The sequence below is a fragment of the Cnephaeus nilssonii genome (assembly GCF_951640355.1).
Source record: "Cnephaeus nilssonii genome assembly, chromosome: 7".
Lineage (NCBI taxonomy): Eukaryota > Metazoa > Chordata > Mammalia > Chiroptera > Vespertilionidae > Cnephaeus > Cnephaeus nilssonii.
The window spans coordinates 90,483,003-90,510,053 of NC_137078.1; the positions used below are offsets into that span (position 1 = coordinate 90,483,003).

Here is a 27,051-nt window from a genome sequence, read left to right on the forward strand (position 1 = left end):
ATGTGTACATGAAATACTTCCACAAAAGTAAAAAGCTAGGAGAAAACTCCATCTCTAGGTCTTAGCTTCTTCTTAAAGAAAGCTCTAGCCCTAGCTGGGTTGCTCAGTTGGTTGGAGCATCATCTTGCACACCAAAAAGGTTGTTTGATTCCTAGTCAAGGCACATACCTAGGCTGCAAGTTCGAGCGCCAGTCAGGAAGCAACCAACAAATGTTCCTCTCTCACATCAATGTTTATCAATGTTTCTCTCTCTCTCTCTCTCTCTCTCTCTCTCTCTCTCTCTCTCTCTCTCCCTCTCTCTCTCTCCTCTCTCTCCTCTCTCCCTCTCTCTCTCTTCCTTCCTCCCTTTCTCCCTATCTTTCCAAAATCAATAAACATATCCTCAGGTAAGAATAGAAAAAAAGCTGTAATGGAGCTTGAGCTCAAACATCCTAGTTTTATAAATACTAAATCTGTACTCCTGTAATTACTAAAATACAAAATCCCCAACATACACCCAGTAGCATGTGACAATGATATACATAAGTAAACTAGAGACCTGGTGCACGAAATTCGTGCACTTGGCAGTGGGGGGGTGGTCCCTCAGCCCAGCCTGCACCCTCTTGCAGTCCAGGAGCCCTCGGGGGATGTGACTGATGGCTTAGGCCCACTCACAGCGACCGGGCCAGAGCCGTCAGTCGGACATCCTTAGTGCTGCCGTGGAGGTAAGGAGAGGCTCCCGCCACTGCCACTGCTCTGGCCAGCCGTGATCCCAGTTCTGGCTGAGCAGCACTCCCCCTGTGGGAGCACACTGACCACCAGAGGACAGCTCCTACATTGAGCTGCCCCCTGGTGGTCAGTGTATGTCATAGTGATGGATAATGCCGCCATCGGGCTGAAACCGGCTAGCCAACATCCCCCGAGGGGTCCCTGATTGCGAGAGGGCGCAGGTCAGGCCGAGGGACCCCACCGATGCATGATCTGGGCCGGGGAGGGATGCAGGAGGTTGGACAGCCGGGGTGGGACTGCGGGAGGGCTCCAGGGCATATCCAGCCCGCTCAGTCCCGATCATCAGGACCCCAGCAGCAAGCTAACCTACCGGTCGGAGCGTCTACCCCCTGGTAGTCAGTGCACATCATAGCAAGTAGTTGAGCAGCCTTAGCATATCATTAGCATATTACGCTTTGATTGATTGAATGGCCCACCAGATGACCGGACACTTAGCATATTAGGCTTTTATTATATAGGATAATTCCTCATACATAATCTAAATTCTTTCCACTGCAATGCAAATCTGGTAGCTGTTAATATTTGCATAGCACTTTTGTGTTTACAGAACATATTCACATATATGACCTCATTTAATCTTCACACTCAACCCTAAGGTGTAGATATTTTTATTCCTAATTTACAGATGAAGCAAAAGAAGATCAGGGACATTCACTGTTTATCCAAAGTCACACAGCTAGTAAGGCCAGAAAAGAAACTCAAGGCCAATTATTTCCCTACAGCAGACATCACCTTGGATTTTTTTTTTTATTGACTATGAATTCTCAGACTGACTCTTCACCTCTCCTAAAGAATCCATAAGTCTCCCTAGTCCACCAGTACATTTACTCAACCTTATTTCCTTCCTTCATCATCTCCTTCTCCTCTCCCTTCAGACATTTATCAAGACCCCATTAGAAGTGGTGTCCAGAAATTAGGTACCCTCAGTTCAACAACCAGAATTTTAGCAAATTCACCACTAGGTGGAGCTCATCTCAATAATCCAAGAAGCCAACAAGCAAGTTCATTGGGAACGAGTAAACAGAGGAGCCAGAGTTAAAGTAGCACAATACATTGTTTAAAAGAAACAAGAAATAGATAACCTGGTACTGGCACAAGCTTTCCCATCTTCATCCCAGTAGCCCATGATCAGAGAGTTAAGAAAGAACTCCTTGCCCTAACCAGTTTGGCTCAGTGGATAGAGTGTTGGCCTGTGGACGGAAGGGTCCCAGGTTCGATTCCGGTCAAGGACATGTACCTTGGTTGCGGGCACATACCCAGTAGAAAGTGTGCAGGAGGCAGCTGATCAATGTTTCTCTCTCACTGATGTTTCTAACTCTCTATCCTTCTCCCTTCCTCTCTGTAAAAAATCAATAAAATATTAAAAAAAAAAAAAAAAAAAGAACTTCAGTCCAAGGCTTAGGCCCAGAAACAAATATTTGCAAACCCACACAGGTACCCCTCCCCAGTTCCTGCTTCTGAGAAGGCTGGCTACTGGACTTTGCATCAAATTACAGCTAAATCAGCCCTAGTTGATTTGGCTCAGAGCATAGAGCATCGGCCTGTGGACCAAAGGGTCCTGGGTTCAATTCCGGTCAAGGGCAGGTACCTTGGTTACAGGCTCCTTCATGACCCGGACCCTGGTCAGGATGCGTACAGGAGGCAACCAATTGATGTGTTTCTCTCACATTGATGTTTCTGTCTTTTCCTCTCTCTTCCACACTCTCTAAAAATCAATGGAAAAATATCCTTGGGTGAGAATTAAAAAAAAAAAAAAAAAAAAAAGAAAACTTACAGCTAAATTACAAATCAAGACACAGAAACTAAAAACTAAGATTCTATCCAATTAAATATCAATTCACAGTATCAGGCTAATACACAGAGGAAGCTGATACATGTTTAATCACTCAGATGTATTAAAAAAAAAAATCAATCCACCTAGAACTATTCACTGACAAGAGGGGGAAATAAAGCCACTTAACATTGGTTCACACCCTGCCCAAAGGTCTGACAAATAATGGGGTTGGGGTGGGGGGTGCAATCTGCAGCAGAGGAATAAAATGATAAAATAATGGTGTTTTTAAAGATTTCTTAATTGATTTTCAGAGTGAGGAAAGGGAGAGATTGAAACATTGATGTGAGAGTGAAACACTGACCAGCTGCCTCCTGTACGCCCCCTACCAGGGATGGAGCCCAAAACCCAGGCATGTGCCCTGACCGGGAATTGAGCCAGCAACTTTTCAGTGCATGGGACAATAACCAACTGAGCCACAAAGGCCAGGGTGAAATGATGGTGTTTTTAACATAGCAAGAGACTTCACATCCTAGAAGACCAATTTAGTCCTGGAATAACTTCAATTTCATACTCATTTCTAGCAGTAACTTACACTATTTGGAATTTGTACTCTCAGATGAATTAGGATATCCTGAGTGAAAAAGATATCCACCTCCATCCAGTGAAACTTGTAGAGCACACTTGTCTTGAAGTTATCAGGAACATACAACCTTCCTCTACATTCCAGCTTTGACTTAGAAAACCTTAGTTGATCTCTACAACTCAAATACTTACCCTCTTAATTTAATTACTTAGGAATCTGCTCAAAATATCTCTGTGCCAGTCTACCAGTAAGATTATTATGATATGAACTTTGTAAACTTCTTTCTAAATAAGGAGTCAAGAACTAAGTGCTAGTTTGGGACCACAAGTTTGGAAAACTTCCTTCCGAAAAGAACAAATAAAGCTGTAAAGACATGTAGCTTGAACTTACTCTAAAACTCATGTCAGGTGTAAATGAAACCTTAAGAGATCATCTAATGTCATGATTCTCAAACCTGGTTGGCATCTATACTAATAAAAGAGTAATATGCTAATTAGACCAGGAGACCTTCTGGAGACCTTCCGGATGTCCTTCCGGACAAAGCCAGGGGCTTGGCCGGCCTGCAAACCACCCCCAAACGGCCATCAGCCCCTTGCCCAGGCCCACCCCACCCCCAGCAGGGACCCCCACCCCGATGGGGGCATGGCCAGCCTGCAAACCACCCCAGGCCCCTTGCCCAGGCTGGCCCCACCCCCCCAAGGGAACCCCCACCCTGATCCGGGACCCCCTTCAGGGCAGACCAGCCAGCCCCCACCCATGCACCAGGCCTCTATCTATACTAATAAAAGGATAATGTGCTAATTAGACCAGGAGACCTTCCAGACATCCTTCCAGACAAAGCCATGGTGGCAGGGCCGAGGCAGAGGTGGTTAGGGGCAATCAGTCCAGGAGGAGAGGGCAGTTGGGGGTGATCAGGCCGGCAGTGGGGGACAGTTGGGGGCAATCAGGCCAGCAGGGGGGAGCAGTTGGAGATGAGCAGGCCGGCAGGGGGGGCAGTTGGGGGCGATCAGGCCGGCAGGCAGAGTGGTTAGGGGCGATCAGGCAGGCAGGCAGGTTAGCAGTGAGGATCGGGCCTAAACCGGCAGTCGGACATCTCCTGAGGGGTCCCAGATTGGAGAGGGTGCAGGCCGGGCTAAGGGACACCCCCTCCCCCCAATGCACGAATTTCGTGCACCAGGCCACTAGTATTAAAATAATCTGGTGAGCTTTAAAGAAGTGATGCCACTCAAAAAAAATAATTTGAAAAACCAGGCTCTATCTCCAGGGATTGATTGAAATGGCCCCAGGCAGTATTTACCTCTCTTTAAAATGAGCTCCAAAGGTGATATTCACACAGCCAAAGTTACAAAGCACTGAGGTGTACACTAATCGCCAAGCATAGCTCATCTAAATACTACTTGGGGAGCCCGTCTGGCATGGCTCAGTGGTTGAGCATCAACCTATGTTTCTATGTCTCTCTCCCTCTCCCTTCCTCTCTGAAATCAATAAAAATATCTTTTAAATCCTACCTGAGGTGCTTTTAAGAACTAGCAGGTCCCACTCTAAGGGGAATTTTTTAAGCTTCCCATTAATTGAACCAGGCACCTGACTTGCATCTGAGACCTCAACAATGATAAAATACATAATTATTTTACAGATAGAGACCAGGAGAGTGAAAGTTACCTCCCAAAGGATACGCTGAGTTAGGGCTGTCCTTCCCCAGGTCTCCAGTGCCCAGTATGGAACAAGTGCTCTGACCAATAAATGTATGGCATGTGCAAGCACACACATAAAAGTTTTACTTTTTGTTCTTTTCTGATTTTTACTCTCTTGAGAACCACTAAATAAAAGTGGGATGAGACCACATGGCTATCAGGAGGAAGTAGATATTAAAATTTAAGGAAAAGAAAATTCCAACCTGGCCAGTATGGCTCAGTGGTTGAGCATCAACCTATGAACCAGGAGGTCACAGTTCGGTTCCCAATCAGGGCACATGCCCGGGTTGCAGGTTCAATTCTGGGGGGGAGGGAGGGGGCATGGAGGTGGCAGCTGATTGGTGATTCTCTCTCATCATTAATGTTTCTATCCCTCTCTCCTTCCTCTCTCTGAAATCAATAAAAGCATTTTTTTTTTATAAAAAAATCCAACTACAGGTCAGGAGCCCACATTTTTAGTTATATTCTTAGAGTCTTAGTAAATGCTTTTTAAAAAACTCTATTTTTGAATTTACTAAATATGAATTTTGAATGAATAAGTGGCACAAACTTTGGGGTTGGGTATATGGAATCTTCTGGGTAATGAAACATGAGAAATTTTAAATGTGCTTGACTTCACACCCCTTTGGCTCACCAGGCTCACCATGAGAAAGAAGTCAACTCTCAGGTTGCCTGTTTTCTGGAGCCAGGCTCCAGAATAAAAAACATGAAGCCAACCTAAGCCCAATCTGAAGCCTGGAGGCAAAACCCAACTGACCCATGCATAAAAAACATAAGTGTTGCCGAAACCGGTTTGGCTCAGTGGATAGAGCGTCAGCCTGCGGACTGAAAGGTCCCAGGTTCGATTCTGGTCAAGGGCATGTACCTTGGTTGCGGGCACATCCCCAGTAGGGGATGTGCAAGAGGCAGCTGATCGATGTTTCTAACTCTCTATCCCTCTCTCTTCCTCTCTGTAAAAAATCAATAAAATATATTTTAAAAAAAAAAAGAAAAGAAAGACCCAGCCCCTGCCTTCAGGGAGATTACATTTTTAAAAAATTAATTAATTAATTTAAAAAAAACACATAAGTGTTTATTGTAGTAAGCCACTGTTAGGATGGCTTATAATGCAATATTATTGTAGCAATAGCTAATAAAAGTAACTTTCTTTTTTAAAACGTAAGGGCACTTTGGAAAAAACTCAAAGTAATATATAAACTTAAAAGTATTTAAATAGCCCTGGAAAGCAAATAGTAAGGTGAGGCCTTCTGTTGTTCTAAGTAGTTAAATCACCATGCTCTGAGTTAAGAGGACTTGGGGCAAGGCCTACAGAAAACAAGGAGAGCTAAACTAGAACAGTGATTTAAAGCTACTTCCCTCACATATCAATCAGTGATACCCTAACCACTGAAGAGCTCAGCCCTCCCTGAAAGTACTAGAGTTCTACTTCCTGGTGAAATGTTGCCTCTCTCCCACACTGTTAAATTTCCAACGTATGTTAGCTGTACCCAGCGGGGACTAAGTTCCAATCCTTCTCAAGAAGCATTGACCTTATATACCAGAGTTTCTTGGCACTCAGCAACCAAGTAACCAACAATAGCAAAATGGGAGAAAATAGTCCAAACCTAACAATGAGGAAAAAGAAATATACCTTTATCCATTTATGAAGATAAAAATTATAAGACACTACTGATTTAATGACAGCTCTTCGAAAAAAAAATGTACTCTACATTAAATGTACACAGAAGTTTTAAGCGGTGCTCTGATTATAATATGAAAATGTGAGGAAAAATACATCTTAGAATAAGGAAATACTGCAATTATTCCTTTCATGCCACAACCCTTTCTTCCCGTTAGAATATACTTCCCTACTGGCATAAAACCCAGCTCTAAGAATGCAACTGTAACAAACTACAGAACCTATTACTAAGACCTTCAGTAAAACATTGATTATTTTAGAAAACCAGTGATGTATTAGCCTAAATAATGTAAATTTTGTCACATGCTAAGTCTACTAAGGACTGTTTAAAATAACCCTTTTCCAACCTGGGCAGTATCACTCACTAAGCCAAGATTACAGACACATTTCTTAAGTCAAATAGAAAACAATATTTAAGTAGAAAATAATGTTAGCTTCATCTATTTGCCACCCATATTCTTCTAATATATGAAAGTGAAACTAAAAAATTAGAAAACAATGTTAGCATCAATCTCCTGTCACTATTGTTTTTCTGATGTGTGCATAATTCGACACAATCATGTGACCTGCCTTATTTCATTTATTCATTCTTGGTATCATGTACCCATCCAATGATTATTTTTAGAGCCATCTCATGTGTCAAGCACTGCTCTAGGCCAGGGATATAGCAATAATCAGAATGGACCTATATGCCACTGTACTAAAAACTAGGGATACATAGTACCTGCTCCACAGAGTCTCAATCCAGGTACCTCTTCTAGTACAATCAACAAGAATAAGTAATAAGACACATTGGTAAAATAGTAAAGATTAGATCTGCCTCTTCCTAACCCCTTCCTAACCAACCCAGCTTGGTTCTAGTACAGTATGGAATCAAGCCAAACATGACTCCCTGTAAAAAACTAACAAAACAATCTATACTATTTCAACCTTATTAACTGGATTAACAGTTCTTAGTTTTTAAAATGCTCAGACAGATCAGTATTATACTCTGAAGGTAAATGAATCATTCTGGCCACCTAAAGAAAATGTGTCCCATATTCAGATTCACAGCACAGAATCTAGAATCTGAGAGAAGCAGTTTGGGTTAACCACCCAGCAGCAGTTCTCAAACTTGGCTGCCATTTTGGAAATACCTGGAAAGCTTTTAAATACCCCATTGCTCAAGCTGCACTACAGTAAGCAGCAAAGTTTAAAAACCACAGATACAGAAAACTTGGAGGAACTGGCCACTTCCCAACTAACCCATGGATTAGAGGTGTGCTTCCTTCCAACAACATGAGCGGTGAGCTTCCTAAACACACCTCACAAAGACCTGTTAAGAACCTACTTGGTATTGAATAGGAGTTTGTAGGCTACATGCCAAACTTAGGGGAGAAGGCACAGACCTGAGTACATGGAGTAAAAAGCATTATCTCAAACTGAATGCCAAAAATGAAATAAAGCTTTTAAAATCTTATCCCAAAATTTGTTAGAAATTGATATTAATAAGAGTCAAGTTAAGTTCCCACTGCTACATATCTAAAAAAGAGGCGGAGGAAAAAGAACAACCCCCAGGCTGGCTTGTGAAGGGTTTTTTTGTTTGTTTAATACATCTGAAAAGAATGCATATACAAAGAATTGAGACATGAGAAAGCATTGGTTCAACACTAATGAAACTACAAGAATTAGGATTTGGGGAAGGTGGAGAATATTACCTAAACATTTTTTAAAATGTTGGAAACTGCAACCAAAATAAGCTGATAAAATCCCTATTAACACTTAGGAAGAGTCTTCATAAGACTCTCTCCATGATTTTTATTAAACTAGAGAGCCTCAACTGGCTGCTCTAGGGTTCCTCATGCAAAACAGAAATAAGGGGATTCCCCTGACTGGTCCCCATGTTGTTAAATGTTCTCCCCACCCCCACCCCACCCCTAGCTTCTTAATGAAGCAGGTCTCCATCCTCATAACTTGAAGAGGATGTGAATCATTCCACAGACATCTGTCTTCTAGCACCCCTCATAGATACCAGGTCTTCAGCTGTGTTCTAGGAACCATATCATACACTATTAAGCTGCACATCTATGCTAAGCATATAAGACAATGACTGACAAGGAAAAAATGTTTTTTTTTAAATTATGTACTTAATCCATTTGGTATATTTCAAAAGGTGCAATACTTTTCTTCATTTATCAGTGAAAGAAGTTAGACATTAACTTAAAAAAAAAATCAGCAAACGGCTAACAAATTTCCTTGAAAGTCAGTCACATATATAGTGCATCCTAGAAAAGAGGAGGGGCAAGACAGGTTCCACCCACTTTCATGAGTTTCATCAAATACTGAACCTACTCAAGGGTGGAGAGAAAAGGCAACTTTCAAAAAGGAGTATGTTATTAAATGAGGCATTTACTATACTCCTTCCTAAGAGCACCGATGGGGAACATGTTTTCTAAACTAGATCTAGGAAGTGGAATGTGGAATCACTCCATCCTCCTCACCTAAAGGGCTGTCCAATGGTTAACAAATTTTTAAAAAATGACTAAATAAAAACAAACTCCACATACACACCCCTCCCCTCCCACCACAAAAAAAAAAAAAAAAAAAAAATACTAGATGTCTCAGATCACTCTCCAGAGTGGAACCCGGGAGCAGCTTCAACAACCCGAATTAGTCTGTTACAGAGTCATCACAAGCATGCCTTGCTTTTAAACAAAACAAAAAACAAAACAAAAACTAGTATTGATCACTTTTCTGACAATACACAATTACTCAAAATTAACTAGTATTGAGAGGGGGAAAGGGACCATATCTATGGGCCTTGTTTCACACGAGTGCATATGGGTAGGTGCAGGGCATTTGTCATTATTGCAAAAACGAATTTTAATTTTTAATCTTTAGTTTGATTTAAACATTGCTTTTAGTATGATGCCGAAACCAGCTGTGCAGAAAGGGCTCTGGAGAGATGTTCATAGCAGCACACACCTGCGGCTCTTCTTCGGTTCTGGAGGCTCCAGGGCAGCCAATATTGCTTCGTCAAATACATTCTTTAGGCCTTTCTGAAAGGGGTAGAAAGAAAAAAAATGGGCAGTCTGATTTTCAGTATAAGAAAGTGGAAGTTCAAATTAAAAACATTCAAATCCCAAAAGTTGGCAAAGAACAAAACATTAAAAACAATCCTGAACCTCCACACAATCATCTCACTTCACCAAGTTTTGTCCAGGCAGGGCCCTGGAAGGATCCAGCAATTCAGAGGAGCAGATATTCATGAGTGAGACAGTGGTCCTTTGAGAAAGCGTTTTGCAGACCAATGTATGTCACAAGAAGCAAACAAGCACATGTGTCATTTGCTCATTCAATATGCGTTTTGTAATGTGCTGCTGAAACATTTTACATAAAAACAAGTGAAGCAGCTCTGCATTCAAATGAAACAGCTGGATATGGGAGGATGGGCACCAGGCAGTGGCATCCTTGTTACATGAAGGCACAGGCAAAGATGGAGAGAGCGATTACAGTGGCTGCAAAGATATTCACTCTGAACTCCCTTTATCCCACCAATTACACAGAGCCAAGGGGATTCAAGGAAGCAAAAATGTGGGTACCTGATACATATATAAAACTAGAGCCAGTCAGTGCAACAGGAATAAAGCTTCATCAGGCATTTATACAAACAATTGTATATTTTTAATTTCAAAATTTGAAGGTAACCACAATTGTATATTTCCCTCACAAGGATGAAATCAGAAGAAAATATAAAGGTGGCAGCTTTACATCTCAACATAAACAAACCTTAAGTCAACTGTTAAAATGGATGCTATTCTTAAAAGATAATGTAACAAATAATCTCATAAAGCAGTAGCAGATACATCAATATCTTTCCCACCCAGACTGACAAATACTCCACTACAGCACAGACAGCCAAAGCAATAGCAACACAAAGTTTCACTGCACAAAGGAAAACCAGAAAAAAATCGTCCCTTCCCCATTACACTCTACTAGCAAGTCACCCTTTTTCCATAAAGTTTGTCATGCAATTACAATTAACAATTGATCATAAGAATAAAATGATGTTTGTGTTATTTTCTCCATCTAGAACTAAGATCTAGAAGTGTTAAACTCTTATTTTCTCCAAGAGGACATTCTTAATGCTAGACCAAGTTCCCTTTTGCAATAGTAATCCAAACCAAAAAGCTCTGAGCATCAGGCAACTCAAGCAGCAACTTGACTACTGATCACACAAAATATTCTGTAAGATATTGCATTCTTGGTCAAAAACTAATACAGAGGTTGCTCTAAGGTGGTGAGTAAAAAGACACAGAGGCTTTCAAACAGGATGGTTTTATTCCTTTGTTTTTAAATGATCTTTCTACAGTAGTGGGACAGGAAGCAGCAGCAAAGAGGGGAAGGAGAAACAGTTTAGAATATACAGCACTTCCTTTTGGGTTGAGTTTCCGGAGGCTCGAGGGCAGCTAGGATAGCCTCATCAAACACATTCTTCAGACCTCTCTACAAGACAGAGGGGAGGAGAGAGAATAGCAGCCAGGTTAGAGGTTAGAAAGACTAGCAGATACAATAGCAGTCTGGATTAAATGGGCTGGATTCACAGAAGCAATGTGCCTTAAGAAAAATAAATGCCAGATTGTAAGACTTAAGCCCATTACTGGGAAAGTATGTTAACTGAACAGAAACTTCTTACTTCAAAAAACTTAACTGAACAAGAAAGCAATTTTTATGAAAATGCCATATGTTGACTTCTAAAACAATCACACTTTGAAATCTAATATTACATTTTAATGAAAATAATGCCAGGAGAGGAAAATAGATATGCAAACACAAGAGATACATTGTGTAAGTAAGCCTTATAAATTCCCCAGTATTTCTAATGATAAGAATGGCACACACGTTTTGAAATCTATTAAATTTCAGAATTCTGTGAATTCAGCCCCTGAATAACTGAAGTACACAAATAGCAGACTAACAGGCATGCTACATGTTTCTAGATTCAATGACATAGCTGGATGGAATTAATCAGGATCTCAAAGTCAACCAGTTTCCCAGAACAAAAAGGTTCAGACATTTAGAAAGAGTGTTAATTGTTCAACAGTACCAACTGGGAAAAGTTTAAAGAACAGACTCTAGAAACAGCAAACACTTCAGTTATTCAGTAATGTTATCAGAGCAAGTAACCACCACCCAAGTTATAGAAAAACAAAGAATGGGGTCCTAGAATGAGTTTTAGCAAGCAGTCCAATGCTTTAAGGTGTCTGCATGGGTATCAGAGCATAAAAGCATGGAGTGAAAACAAAGAATATTCTCAGATCTACAGGGATTAAGATGCATAAATACACTTACACCTCAGGCAGAAATCCAACGTGACAGTGATTCAGTAGTACTGGTACCTTGGGCCCAGGTCTACAGACTCACTTAAACTCACCTAAATCTGAAGCCACAGGTTTACCACCCAAAGAAGTTTCACATGTTCTCTATGTCAGTTTAATCCCAAATAAAAAATTTGCGAAAGTTCCAGAATACAGTTCCAATAACAAGTACCAGCCCCAGACTACCCCAGATATTCCCACCCCTACCCTATTCCCACCATAGCCCCACCAATGCATCCCAGAGGACTGGCACTTACGCATTCTATTAGGTACAAAATAAATCAGAAATAACAATAAGTACTTAAAAAGAAGCAAAGCGGTTAAAAAGTTTTCTTCTTTCCATATCTTTTACAAAGTAGAAAAGCTAAACAAAAATTAAAGATCCTCTGAAATTCTTTCTACACATCTAGGAGAAAGTTTTAGTAGACAAATATGAAAGGAAGAAAGGAGAATGAAAAGTGAAATACATTCTATAAGGAAAAAAAGTGGAGAACAGCAATTAGAAACTAGAGCATTCCTTAATAAGAAGGAAATCTTTTCTTGTTTATTGGCAAAGATCAACTAATTCCATACAAAACAAAACTAATCTTCACTTTTACCCACAAACTATCTGATTATATAGTTTACTTTTAGAGAAATCAACAAACAATTTGTAGTCCTAAAAGTTCTAGCTCCCAAACATAACCACGGACCCTATTTTCTATCTTCTCTTTTGACTTCTCCAACATAAAAATCTGGTAAGAAAAACACAGTTGCTAAGACCTTTTCAAATTGTTATTCTCTGCAAAATGACTTACTATATAAACCTGTAAAAAAAAAAAAAAAAAAGTCATATATAGAAGCATCCAATTCTCTAAAATAAGCTTCACCAGTGACCTAAAATTGGGTCCACTTAGCCTACTTGCCTCCATTTCCCTCCCCAAAACAACCCATATTTAGAGAAAAGGGGTATGCAAAAGATGCACATAATTAATTATAATCTGCCACACACGTTCCACACATATCCTTCCCCAACAAACACACAAACACTTTTCTGAGTATGGTATCAAAACACAGGCATTTTTTAAAAATCTCAGTAAGTGCTGTGTGTGATAAGATGTAAAATCTTATTTAGTTTTAAATATCTGCTTTTACAATACAACTAAATTGCCAAAGAGAACTGGGTTTGGGAGAATATTAGGCCTTAAAATTATCCTGTGTAATATCCAGATAAACATGAAAATTTTATCTTTATCCAACCTAGTGCTAAACTGAAGATTACTGAATTATGTCTAGGCCCCACATACTAAATACCTAATATATGCACAATATGCAACTATATATGCCATTTATCTTACTATACATATAATCAAGATTAATGTAACTAAAATAATCTCTTCCCTTCAAACCTGCCCTAATTTACTTGGGTATGTTTTTGTTCATTGTTCAAAAGTCAAAGCCACCAGTAACTAGTAAAATAAAAGAGTTCTGTGAGAATTAGTTCCATAATTCTTTCCTTTGCCCCCAGATGGAGAATCAGTTGCAATAACCATGCAAGTCAAGAAAATGAAACCACAGGTCAGTTACAACTCTCAGCCTACATACTCTAGCGCTGTTCCCTGTCCTCAGAATCTGACATTTCCCACCAAGCTATGAGAAGCGTTCCAATTAAATCATTCAGAAAGAGACAGAGGAAAGAGGGCCACATAAAGAAGGAATGCCTCCCAAAACTGTAGAGACACTATACGTATAAGCATGCTTAAGAAACAGCCATGGCAACTTTCTCTGACGTGGAAGTCTCTATTATGACTAATTCCCTATCCCAGAAACAGTACAGCATCAACTGTCAGAATAGAATAGACAAGAAAAGGTCAGTACTATTTAGATAAAAATTTAAGGTGTGTGTTTGGGGGGGGGGGGGGGAGGGGATTGTAAATTTCTGCTTACCTGGACCTTTCCTGTAATTTTTTTTTTAACACAATCCCTGACCACTACAAATGCCTCAGCACAACATGGAAGCTCACCAACACAAGAGCTTTACTTGAGACTAATAATTTCTCCATAAATACAGACATCCAGAAAAAGATATATACACTATGAAGCTGATCATAGATAGTCTTCCTAGGCAGTTTTCTTGACCACTGTTAGAAACAGCCCCTGAATCCTAATGCTCGAAGGAACCTCAGCTGCAAATAAAAATCAGGTTCCGCACAGTCCTCACCTGTGTGAGTGCAGAACACTCCACATACTTGACAGCCTTCAGATCACGGGCCAGCTTTTCAGCAGTCTCTGGAGTGATAGGTTTCTGTTTGTTCTTGGCAAGTTTCTCAATCGTAGAGGGGTCATCTCTGAGATCAATTTGGGTCCCAACAAGCAAGAAAGGAGTCTTTGGACAGTGATGAGTTATCTCAGGCACCCACTAGAGGAAAGGTATTTTAAAAATTACACCTTCATTAACCCACAAGTCTCTAGATCTATTTTCAAGTCAATACAAGTTCTGTGACAACATTTTTCAGGACAAGAATACCTGACCAACTCACCTTTTCTTTCACATTTTCAAATGAGGATGGAGAGACCACTGAAAAACAGACTAGAAATACATCTGTTTGTGGATAACTCAGCGGTCGTAATCTGTCATAATCCTCTTGCCCTAGGAAGGAAAAAAATTGGAGAAATCATCAACTCAATGTTGGTATCCTCATAGTATTAAAATTACCAGTCAACAAATTAAGTATGCAGCTAACAGTACAATGATTGTTAACGAGAAAGCAACATACCTAATAAAATGTATGGCTTTATATAATACTAGTGCCCGGTGCATGGATTCGTGCACATTGAAAGGAAATTAATTAGAATGTGGCCAGCGGGGCAGGACTGGGTAAGATGGGTCAGACATGCCCTGGAGCCAACTCCCCGCCCCCTCCACAGTCCCTCCCTGGCCAGCCGCACCTGGGGCAGCGCAGTGGCTCAGAGGGCATCTGCCCCCTGGTGGTCATTGCGCATCATAGCTACCAATTGGACGGTCGGATGGTCACTTAGGCTTTTATATATATAGATATTTGAGAAAATTCTCACTGTGCTAATTCTACTTAATATTTCAAGCCATTAGAATATTATTTGCATTATTACCAGTTTGAGGTTTTCAATCTTTGTGTCCATTAGCAATCCAACAACAGTGTACTAAACACATTAAACTGTTGCTACAGAAATGGTTAAAAATTACTCCTACTCAGATCTGGTTAAGAAATGATTACACTGAAACCATCTAAGGCAGTGGTCGGCAAACTGCGGCTCACGAGCCGAGGTTTGCCACTCTGTTGACTAATGAGTTTGCCGACCACTGGCCTAGACTCTCGATTCCAATAATTACAGGCTGTTATTGTTCCTTGTGATTAAACCCCTATCCCAGTGGTCGGCAAACTCATTAGTCAACAGAGTGGCAAACCACGGCTCGCGAGCCGCATGTGGCTCGCGAGCCGCAGTTTGCTGACCACTGATCTAAGGAAACAAAAATCTCAGTGAAACCCAACTTACAATATCCATTGCCCATTCATGACTACCAAAGCAGGGTCACATTAGTTAACATGTGCAAATAAAACCAGTATCTGAAACTGAGAATGCCTAGAAAAAAAAATAACTCGACAATACTCTATGGATGCTAAATCCATGGGGAGAAATTCTGGTGAAAAGAATAATATCTGCATGGTCTAAAAGAGCCACAGAGGGGGGGAATGTAAACTAATTGTAAAGAAATCAGACATCATCTTGACTGAGTGAAGAAAATAACCATCACCAGTGAGTGGTACATGAATATCAACAGCAGTGAGTGACAGATGAAGATCATGCGCCTCCAGATTTATATCTTAAAAAAGACATCACTAATGTGATATTCCAAACAAATAGCATAGTTTGGTCTGTGTTTCCTCAAAATGAGGAACATTTTATAAGGGGAGGAGGAAGAGAGGATGGACCTATATTAAAATAACGTCATTTTAAAAATGTCATAAAAGAGCCCAGCCAGCTGGCATGGCTCAATGGTTGAATGTTGACCTATGAACCAGGAGGTCACAGTTCAATTCCCAGTCAGAGCACATGCCCGGATTTCAGGCTCCATCTCTAGTAGGGGGTGTGCAGGAGGCAGCCGATCAATGATTCTATCTTATCATTGATGTTTCTCCCTCCCTCTCTCTCTCCCCCCCCCACCCCCGCCTTCCTCTCTGAAATCAACAAAAAATATTTTTTTAAAAAAGAATAGTAAAGTAAATAGGGCAAAATGTTAACAATTGGAAAATCTGATTAAAGGGTCTATGGAAGCTCCTGGAACTATTCTTGCGACTATTCTGTAGGCTTGCAATTATTTTCAGATAAAATGATTTTTTAAATAGCCACACACACTTCCAAACTGTGAGAAGGGAGGAGTTATAGGGGAAGGATTTAACACTCTAATTTCAAAACTGAGCTACAGCAATCCTATGTATTAAAAAGAGGTATTTAGCCAAAACCGGTTTGGCTCAGTGGATAGAGCGTCGGCCTGCGGACTCAAGGGTCCCGGGTTCGATTCCGGTCAAGGGCATGTGCCTTGGTTGAAGGCGCGTCCCCGGTGGGGGGTGTGCAGGAGGCAGCTGATCGATGTTTCTCTCTCATCGATGTTTCTGACTCTCTATCCCTCTCTCTTCCTCTCTGTAAAAACTCAGTGAAATATATTTAAAAAAAAAAAAGAAAGAAAGAAAGAATATATGCACCGCTATGTTAATAGCAACATTATTTAAAAAAAAAAAAGAGGTATTTAATGACACTGAACTCTATACACTTAATAAAAAAATTTTAAAGGGCAGGAAAGACAAGTTAAATATTTTGTATGCCAATAATTTTTTTTTTTTGCCCACCAATGAGAGAGAATATAAGAATTTAGAATAGCTATCAAAACATGATAATTAGCCCAGCTGGTGTGGCTCAGTGGTCGAGTGTCGACCCAGGAACCAGGAGGTCACAGTTAGATTCCCAGTCAGGGCACATGCCCAGGTTGCAGGCTTGATCCCCAGTGTGGGGTGTGCAGGAGGCAGCCAATCAATGATTTCTTCTCATTATTGATGTTTCTATCTCCCTTCCTCTCTCTGAAATCAATAAAAAATATTTTTAAAAAAGAGTAGCATTTAAATTTTGACATACAAAGCTATTGGCTTTGGGGTAATGATTCTACAGCATGGGAAAGAGTCTATGTTAAGTAAACATGTTAAATTAACAAAGCTAAATATAAAAACATATACACAATAGTAAAGCATTTGCAGAAACAAAAAACACAATAACTAGGGAACTCACTAGCAAGAATTTACTGTTGGGACCAAAAGCAGAAATAGAAATAAGGCCTTAAAAGAGGGAGAAGCCTATCTCTGGGCTTAATAATATTATTTAACTATAACCATAATAGTTGCAGCCAAACATGAGGTAGGAAGGCTATAAAAAGAATTCAGAACAAAATGACACAGTCAACAGATTAAATGCAACCAAACAGTTAACATCAGCCACCATCTCAATGGGGATGAAAGCTTTAGAAGAAAACCGAGTTAATGTCATGACTTGAACAAGGAAAAGGGACTCTGAGATTAAGGCCTCTGAAGAAGGAAATGGAGTCTCCTCAAGTGTGTCAAAGATAGGAAACTCACCCTGGACACCTCAGCCTCAGGCCTCCAGAGCTTCTCAAAAAAGACCTCTGACTTACAGTGACCTCAACCAGCTGAGATAGAAGCCCCCTGCCCCTACTTTGCCTGGGATGGTAAAATTATTTATTAATGCATGCCTTTTTACTCCCAGAAAGATTCAGAATCTAATACAGAGGTAAAATAAATCAAATACTGTTATTGTTAATTTTCAGTTACATTTAGGAATAACCTATCCTTATTTATAGTTAACACTCATGTCTGTAACATTTAAAATAACATGCCATACTAAAGAACATGATTCTGATCCCAGCTTAAAATGTGCAATTGAGTAACTGATCTTAAACTTCAAATTTCTTTGTTGAAAATGTTAAGAATGTTATGAAAGCTATAAAGAAAACAGTTTAAGATAAATTAGTACAGGAAATCACAAGTTACCAGGTTTATTAAAGTTCTGTATGTAAAAAGTTGGGAATGTTTCACTTGTCAAGTCAAGCACTCTAAATTATTCAAAATAGAAAACTGAATACATTCAATTTATAACTGCCGTTTAAAATGAGGCTGATTAGAATTAAAGTCTTGTCAACCTAAGTTAAACAGCCAATATTAATCAAAGGACTAAAGGCTTACCCACTCCAAGCTATTTACTGAAGAGATATAAAATATGTCCATACAAATGTTCATAGCACCATTATTCATAATAGCTTAAAAGTGGAACCCAAATATCAATCAACTCATAAATGATAAACTTTGCTTATATTCATAGAATGAAATACTACTCACCAATAAAAATAAGCTACTGATATACAACACAGATAAAACTCAAAAACATTATGCTAAGTGAAAGAAATCAAACAGAAAAGACTGCATATTGTATGATTCCATTCATATGAAACTTTAGCAAAGCAAACCTACAGTGACAGAAAGCGGATCTGTAATTTCCAGGGAAGGGGCACAAGGAAATTTTTAAGGTGATATATCTTGATTATGGTAGAGGTTACACAACTATATAATCAGCAAAATTATCAAACTGAATACTTAAAATGAGTTAATTCTATTGTATTATACTTCAATATAGCTAAAAAAATAAATAATGAATAAAATTTTAAGGCTTATAAAAATATAAAATTTTAAAATATCTTTTTTTTTTTTTGCATATATAGATTGCTTCCAGGGGCACACATAAAACAAAATCCCTTACATATCATGAGATATGGGTCATTATTTTATTTTTCTCTATTTTCCCCAAGTTTCCTCTAATATACCATTACTCTCATAATTTTTAATTCACAAAAATGTTAAAAGGTCTAAGACACTATTAAAAGCTACTGATCTCTTGCCCTAACCAGTTTGGCTCAGTGGATAGAGCGTCGGCCTGAGGACTGAAGGGTCCGAGGTTCGGTTCCGGTCAAGAGCATGTACCTTGGTTGCAGGCACATCCCCAGTCGGGGGTGTGCAGGAGGCAGCTAATCGATGTTTCTAACTCTCTATCCCTCTCTCTCCCTTCCTCTCTGTAAAAAATCAATAAAATATATTAAAAAAAAAAAAAAGGTACTGATCTCTAAACTTAACTGCTTACTATTGTTTCTCCATTTCACCTTCCCAATTGAATCTAGACAGTACCTCGCATTGGGCAGTATAATATACTCCATAAAAGCATTATGTCAGCTAGAAGTCATAAAAAGTGAAAGATTTAGAATTCCTACATACTAAAAGGATAACACTGAAATTTCCCTTTGGCTAACTTAACTGAAAATTGTGAGAAGTCAGACATCAAAATGTGCAGCCACTATTAAAATAAAAAAATAACACTGAAGAATTGGTTATAGTTAAGAAAGAAAAAAATCTGTTCCTTTAATTTGAAAAGTTGACCACAAATATCAATACTATAAGCTAGACATTGGATAACCCTCAAAATATTTTCAAATGTAGTATAAAATAACAAGCTATATGTATGAAGCTAACTGTACAAATTTCAGGGAGTGATAATTCAGCTTGTCCATGTACTAGTACTTTGCTCTCACCCTACTTCATCTCTTCCCACACCATCCACCCAGGATCCTCCAAACTCCTATTTGCCATTCAAGGTCTGGGATTGCCTCTTGGTCAAGCAAAAACCATCATGATATTCAACCCTGCTAACTATTAAAAAAACTAGAGGCCCGATGCATGAAATTCATGCAAGGAGCTCAGCCCTCACAGCCCCGCTTCACCCGGAAGGTCATTTGGAAGGATGCCCAGTCTAATTAGCATATTACAATTTTATTATTATACAGATGGCAAGTGGTTTGCTCATATGCTAGTTTCCCAAAAATGTCCAAAAAAAGACAACCGGCAACTGTCATAGTTACAGACCAAAACATTAGAAAATATATCAAGTTTTCACCTGCAGTATCAAAAAGTCCAAGAGTATATGGCTCTCCACCAATCATAACTGTGACTGCATAGTTGTCAAAAACCTAAAAACATAAGAATACACTGTTAGTGTGCAAGGCGGTGGTCAAAATGAGATAGGACAACTCTTAAACTAAGGCAATGTTTCCTTCCTAAGACTTATTCCTCTCTTAGCCCATCTTCTTTATATATAACCAACGTTGTCAACCAAGCCCTTTGCATGAGCTAAATGGTTATTGGGAAAAATTACAGGGGGTGTTCTGGAATGTCTGCTCTACCCCAGCAGCCTGGACAAAAGGGTTAGAGATGTCACAGTAGCAGAGTCCCTAGCTATACAAAATGACCATGGTCAAGTTTGAAAAATTTTGAGACAATAGTTTAGAGTTTACCTCAATGTTCAATCTGACTTCTGAGAAATGATTTCTTCATAGACCATTTCCTTTTAATCTAGAATTAAAATCTCCTAGGTCCATGATAATCTTTTTCCCTTCAAGGTTCAAGATAAGAAGAGCCTTGTTGCCAACAGGCCCGTTAGAAAGAAATAAAGGTTCCCTCAAGATAATCAAGTTAAGTTGTCCAACTAAAGGCTGGAAGATTATTTGTTGGGAATTCATGAATAAAATTTATGTTACTGGGTACAAACCACATGACCCAAGATACCTTCTTTGATCTAGATGCTTTTTTGGTAAATAGACTGTAAAACCCATGACAAACTCAATATATATTAATATGGTTGTACTAAGTTATTTGTAAAAATGGGAGATAATGGTGCTAAGTGGATAAAGACCCAACACTAATTCATGGATATCTTTGAATTAATTTACAATTAAAAAGCAATGCTTTCCAACTAGTAGGAGGATGTTACATTTCAAGACACCTTTTAGGTACCTAACACTAATTTTCTGATTCATGTTTTAACAGGTAAGGAGCTTGTTTAGCCCTAGCCGGTTTGGCTCAGTGGATAGGATCCCCAATGAAGGGGACGTGCAGGAGGCAGCTGATCAGTGATTCTCTCTCATCATTAATGTTTCTATTTCTCTCTCCCTCTCCCTTCCTCTCTGAAATCAATAAAAATATTTAAATAAATAAAATAAATGTAAACAAGAGTGGAAGCAAGGGCATGGGGGAGGTGGTAGTTAAAGGAAAAGTCAGTTCTTAATAACAAGAACAAGGAAATGTAACTAATGTGGTTAAGCTCTCAAACCATATTGGTTATTTTCTTAAGTCATACCTAACCCTTTTCCAGAGATCCACATACAAACACATAAAGCACCCACAAGCCCACCTTAAACAGTCATAAAAGTATCAGAAATGTTTACAAGAAAATAATGTTAATGGAGACTGAAACACAAAAATTCTGACAGTTGCCCTCACTATGAAACAAGATCCATGTTATCTCTAAAAGTCCCCTTCAATCTCAGAATTTATTTCACTTACAATGTCCCCAAATGGGCCAACACAAAAAAAAAAAAAAATGATTTTTTATTTAATTATACACTTAAATTCTCCCCCTCCAAGAAACCTAATTTTGGTCTACCTCATTCACTTTATCTGCCTTGGGGTATTATAGATTGTCAATTCCAAGTAAACATAATTACCAACATTTTAACAATTCACCCTCTTAACAATGCTCATGTCTCTGAAGATTAACCTAAAGTACTCATATTTTCTTCCTTTTTACTTACAAACAATATTAATCCACATAGGAGCTTCATAATCCCTAAAACAGCTCACTTAACACAGGTGGATGTTGCCAAGCCTGGCCAACCCTACTCCCCTCACACCACTGACTGGTCATCTATGTTTAACATAATTCTACCACTGGGTTGGTCCAACAACTTGGGACAAACACTGAATCCCCAAACACATTCTTTTACAAGTGTTACCCTAAATAACTCTGTCTCCCTGTCTCCCTGTCTCTCTGTCTCTCTGTCTCTCTTTCTCTCTCTCTCTATTATCTTTGTAATTCCCATTTTCCCTCTATTCTTCCAAGAAGCTAATAAAAAGATTTGTGGGAGAGGACCCCCAAAGGCTTCTGTTGGTATTCTCATAACAAAAGCAGAGGTCTTCTCCACCCCTAAAAACCAGTTTGGAGCTCCATTAGTGCTAAGACCAGAGCTCCATAAGATTCTCTTCTACTCCCTCAGAAGAATAAGTGTAGACATACTACTTTCTCTGAAGTTATAAGACCCCAAAAGCATTCCAGAAGACCTCCAAGCACTGATTAATCATTGGCCAAGATATCAAAAATAAAAAAGTCACCTCATTCCAAGATGTAGGGCATACTTCTCCAAACTGAGAACACCACTCTTTAGAATCTTGTCTACTGGAGTTTTGCCTCCCAGCACTTCTTGCAAACCCTTGTGTCACCCCTTCTGACTTTCCACTGATTTTTCAGCTGTTTAATTTTAAAGTGTATATAATTTACCCATGAGAAGTCAAGATCTTTAAAAACAGGAAACAAAGGCAGACAACAGAAATATTTCAGTACACTCAGAGAAAGAATGTTCAAAAGGATATCAAATTATATGTTTCACTAACAGATGAAAGCCTTTATACTTACAGTCGGTACATACTCAGATGGAAATTTGTTTGTTGTGTAGGATATCAGAAGACATGTTTTACCAACAGCACCATCGCCCACAACAACGCACTTAATTGTCTGCATTGCTGAAACAGTTTTATATCCACTTTAAATATTTCAAATCCAATGATGACCTACAAAAAGATTAAGGATATTTGTTTTATTTATTTGTACTTATATATGTATTGTTTTCTTCACCTAGCAACAGGTTCATTCATTTAGAGCAAAAACAAAACTAGTACCCCAACTACTATCACTGAAAGAACCTAAGGAGAAATAGTGACTTGCTCAAAGTCACAATCTACACTAATAAAAGAGAAACATGCAAATTGACCATCACTGCTACGTCCACCAGCCAATCAGGAGGGAATATGCAAATTAGAAGGACAAAGATGGCAGCCACCCAGCTGCTGGAGGCGCAGAGTGGCCAGGTGGGGCAGGACGCCTGCTATGAGAGGGAGGGCGGGGGGGGGGGGGGGCGAAGGGATCTACAGGAGCAGCACTCCGGCCACAGCGAAGACGAAGACAGCAGACTCTGGCCAGAGCCTGCAGCAAAGACGAAGAAGGCAGACTCTGGCTGGAGCGAAGGCCTGGGTCCCGGGTGCCAGAGGAAAACCGGTGCTGGAAGCCAAGGGAAGGAATGCCTATTGCATGAATCGCTTCATGCAACAGGCCTCTAGTAATAAATAAGAGTCACGTTGCTAATGCCTGGTTATTTCTACTTAAATGGTGTTCTTAAAAGTTCAAATTTGTGTAAAAAGCAGCATATGTCTTACTATAGTGAAAGAGAAGAGGCCATTTGTATTTCAGAATGAATCCCATTTAGTATACCAAATATTCTGTGAAACTTTTCCTTCAGTTGTATGTACACACCCGTGTGTGTATACATGTATGTGTACTACACTGCAATATAAAGGCCACTTCTTTAAAGAATGGTCCATATATCCAACCTTAGAGCTACAGTTACTTGGACTATAACCAACAAGGAGCAAACACCACCATTCCCCTGTAAGAGATGAGCAACATGACAAACCAGACAAAGATCAGGGTAATCCCTTGTTCTCAGCAGCTGTTTTAGCATCGGGTTGCGTAGTTACTAATTCAATATCTGTGGCATAAAGAGGCCAAAATCTACATTTTTTAAATATATTTTTATTGACTTCAGAGAGGAAGGGAGAGGGAGAGAGAGATAGAAACATCAATAAGAGAGAATCATCAATCGGCTGCCCCCTACTAAGGATTGAGCCCAAAACCTGGGCATGTGCCCTGACCGGGAGTTGAACTGGTGACCTCTTGGTCCACGAGTCCATGCTCAACCACTGAGCCACACTGGCCAGGCTCTTAATCTCTTTTTGCCTCAGTTTTCTCATCTGTAAAACAGAACTAATTATATCAAAACCTCACACAGTTGTTATGACGATTAAATAATATAAATAAGGCCTTGCCCTGCCCATTGTGGCTCCGTGGTTTGAACATCAGCCCACACACTGAAGGATCTTGGGCACATAACTGGGTTGTAGGTTTAATCCCCAGCCTCGGTAGGGGTGCATGCTGGAGGCAATAAATCGATGTGTCTCTCTCACATTGATGTTTCTCTCTCTCTCTCAACCCCTCCTTCCCTTCTTCCCACTCTCTCTAAAATCAATGGAGAAAATATCCTATGGTGAGGATTAACCAAAAAAAAAAAAAAAAAAAGATTTGGCTTGTAGCTCATACTCAATATGCAAGAATTCCTCTACCTAGTGTGTCAAATAAATCAATTCTATCACATTAGAATATATATATATATATATATATATATATATATATATATATATATATATATATATTCACTATATATATTCATTGAAACTCACAATGTAGCCCTGGCCAGGTGACTCAGTTGGTTGGAGCTTCATCCTGTACACCAAAAAGGTTGCAGGCTCGATCCCCAGTCAGGGCAAGTATGGGAGGCAACCATTCAGTGTTTCTCTCTCACATCGATTTCTCTTTCTGTTCCTTTCTTTCTTTCTCTCTCTCTCTCTCTCTCTCTCTCTCTCTCTCTCTCTCTCTCTAAAAATCAATAAAAACATATCCTCCGGTGAGGATTTTAAAAAAAAGCTTACACTGTACTACTGTACTTCCTTCTCTCTTTGGTGAACTATCTAATCAAAGTTTCCATGCTTTGCACGTACCAGGCACAACAAAATCAGAGGTTAAAATGAACTGACTATATTCGCTGCTACTTTAATGACACACACAAAAAAACATGAAATCCACCCAAATATTTCTTCTTCACCTAAAAACTCCTGTATTATTTCTGTATCTCCTGTGTCATTTCTGTATCTATAGAGTAGTCCCTAAAAGCAAGTTATCTAATAGGTATTAACAAAATAATTTAGGTAGGGGAACAGACCCTATCACTATCTTTAAACACCAAATTAAGTGCTTTTTTAGTTTACAAATCATCACTGCTTACATGTAAACGAACAAAAATCTGACAGTTACTACCTTTTATGCTTGAATTTAGCCTCTAAACCTGTAATTTCAAAATTATCACACCTCAGACCACCACAGTCAGAATTACCTTGGACTGGGTTTATTAACAATTCAGATTCCTGGGCCTTACCCCAAATCTCATAAATCAGAACAACACTTCCTATATAATTCTAATGCACAATGAAGTTTGAGAACCACTTTTCTATGTGATAGCAAGATAAAGAATACCAATAACACAAGAGTATAAACTAAGATAAACATTACTGGCATTTTAGGTCACCTAGAAATAGTTTCTTAAAGTAGAATTCAAATTATCAAAATGAATTACTGTATCACCCAGGCATTTTACATATTCAGTAATGAAAAATTCATGGTGAATATTTAAAGATCATGACATAATATACTTCAGAGGTGTTTCAACCTAAAAAGTGTTTTCAAATAATAACAGAGACAATAGCAAACATTTCCTATATGCCACATACTGTCCTAAACATATTACACATATTCATACATTTCATCCTCCCAACAACCCTATGAAGTGAGTACATTATCCCCATTTTACAGATAAGAAAACCAAGTCTCAGTGAAGTAATTAGGCAAAGATCAATGAGCCAGTAAATAGCAGAGCTGAAATTTAAACCCAAGCAGTCTTGACTGTCAAGCAAGCCCCTGCTCTAAAACACTATACTACCTCGCCTGAGAACTGACACTAATAAAAACAAACACGATCACTGCAAATGTAGTGGCAAGCATATACCCATGACAGTTGCTGGCATTGGAAAGAGGAAGGCAGAAGAGGAAGCAAGAAACAGAAGTTCAATTCCTGTTTCTTCACCCTGCAGACAATTACTGAATTTTATTGGGGAAAGGGGACAGAAGAATTAGTAACTGAGTTTGTGTTTGCTGTTCCCCTTTCTATATACCCACAAATCTTCCATTTCTTAGGATTCCTGAACTTAACAGCCCAGCAATCTGTTGGAAATTGGTTGTGGATCTCCTGTTAAGAGCATTGGTTCAGGAGTCAGACTGGTTCAACCATGCAAGCTATGTGACCTCAGGCAAGCTATTTAACTTCTCTATGGCTCAGTATTCCCTCATCTAAAAAATGAAAATAGTAATACCTTCCTCATAGGATAAGTTTATTAAGATAATACATGTAAAGAATTTGAAACAGTGTATGGCATACAGTAAATGTTGAGTAAATGTTAGCTATTAATTTGAATGATTAAAGGCACTTTTAAGTTAATATAGTTTAAAACATCAACAATTCTAACCCACTAAGAAAGGAGCACATAAATTTTATTTCCAAAATAATTACAGTATTCTTTGTACTTACTAAAAATGTAGTCAAATATAGAGCTATCATTATAGAAGTGGTCATTTCAGCATCAAATTCCAATTTAATTAACTATCTGCACAACATTTGCTATATAGTGTTAATAATTTCATGTACAGCCTGGCTGGTGTGGCTCAGTGGTTTGAGCATCCACCTATGAACCAGGTCACGGTGGGTTTCGGGCTGGGTCCCCAGTGGGAGTGTGCAGGAGGCAGCCGATCAATGATTCTCTCTCATTATTGATGTTTCTATTTCTCTCCCCTCTCCCTTCCTCTATGAAATCAATAAAAATCAATATAAATATATTTTTAAATAATAATTTAATGTATTAAAATATCATCAGATGGGAAGGAAGCAGGTGACCAGAGAAGAAACTTTGGTTTTGCAATATATAACAATGCCAGCTTCACAACATGGAGAAAACTAGGCCAGACATGTTTGCATATCCTGTGTTAACTTCCTGTTGAAACAATGCCAAGCCCTGGCCTGTGTAGCTCAGTTGGTTGGCACCGAAAGGTTGCCAGTTCGATTCCAGGCTGGGGCACATGCCTGGGTTAACAGGCTCAATCCCTGGTAGGCATGCAGGAGGCAGCCAAGGGCAGTCCTTTTTACACTTTATAATTTGTTTCCAGAGTCCTCAATAAACAGAAAATAATCTTACAACTTTGGCACTCATTCAAAAGTCAAAGCAATACAGATACTGCTAAAAGTTATTTCCCTAAAAAAAGAACCAAAAGAAGCTTAAATATGATAGAAGCTTAAATATGAT

The 27,051-nt window shown here is 39.2% G+C and overlaps 1 protein-coding gene across 2 annotated transcripts in view; it reads right to left on the bottom strand.

The window, feature by feature from the left end:
- Window positions 1-3,869: 3,869 nt before the first annotated feature.
- Window positions 3,870-27,051, bottom strand: part of CDC42 (cell division cycle 42) — a 40,390-nt gene continuing 17,208 nt past the window's right edge. The window contains exons 2-6 of one of the 2 annotated variants that reach the window (XM_079776885.1): window positions 22,448-22,602; window positions 19,877-19,949; window positions 14,374-14,483; window positions 14,055-14,252; window positions 3,870-9,535 (exon numbers count right to left, since the gene is read on the bottom strand). In XM_079776885.1, coding sequence (XP_079633011.1) covers window positions 9,446-9,535; window positions 14,055-14,252; window positions 14,374-14,483; window positions 19,877-19,949; window positions 22,448-22,552 — 576 coding nt within the window. In that variant the 5' untranslated portion in view covers window positions 22,553-22,602 and the 3' untranslated portion in view covers window positions 3,870-9,445. The other variant, XM_079776886.1, reaches the window with a different exon arrangement.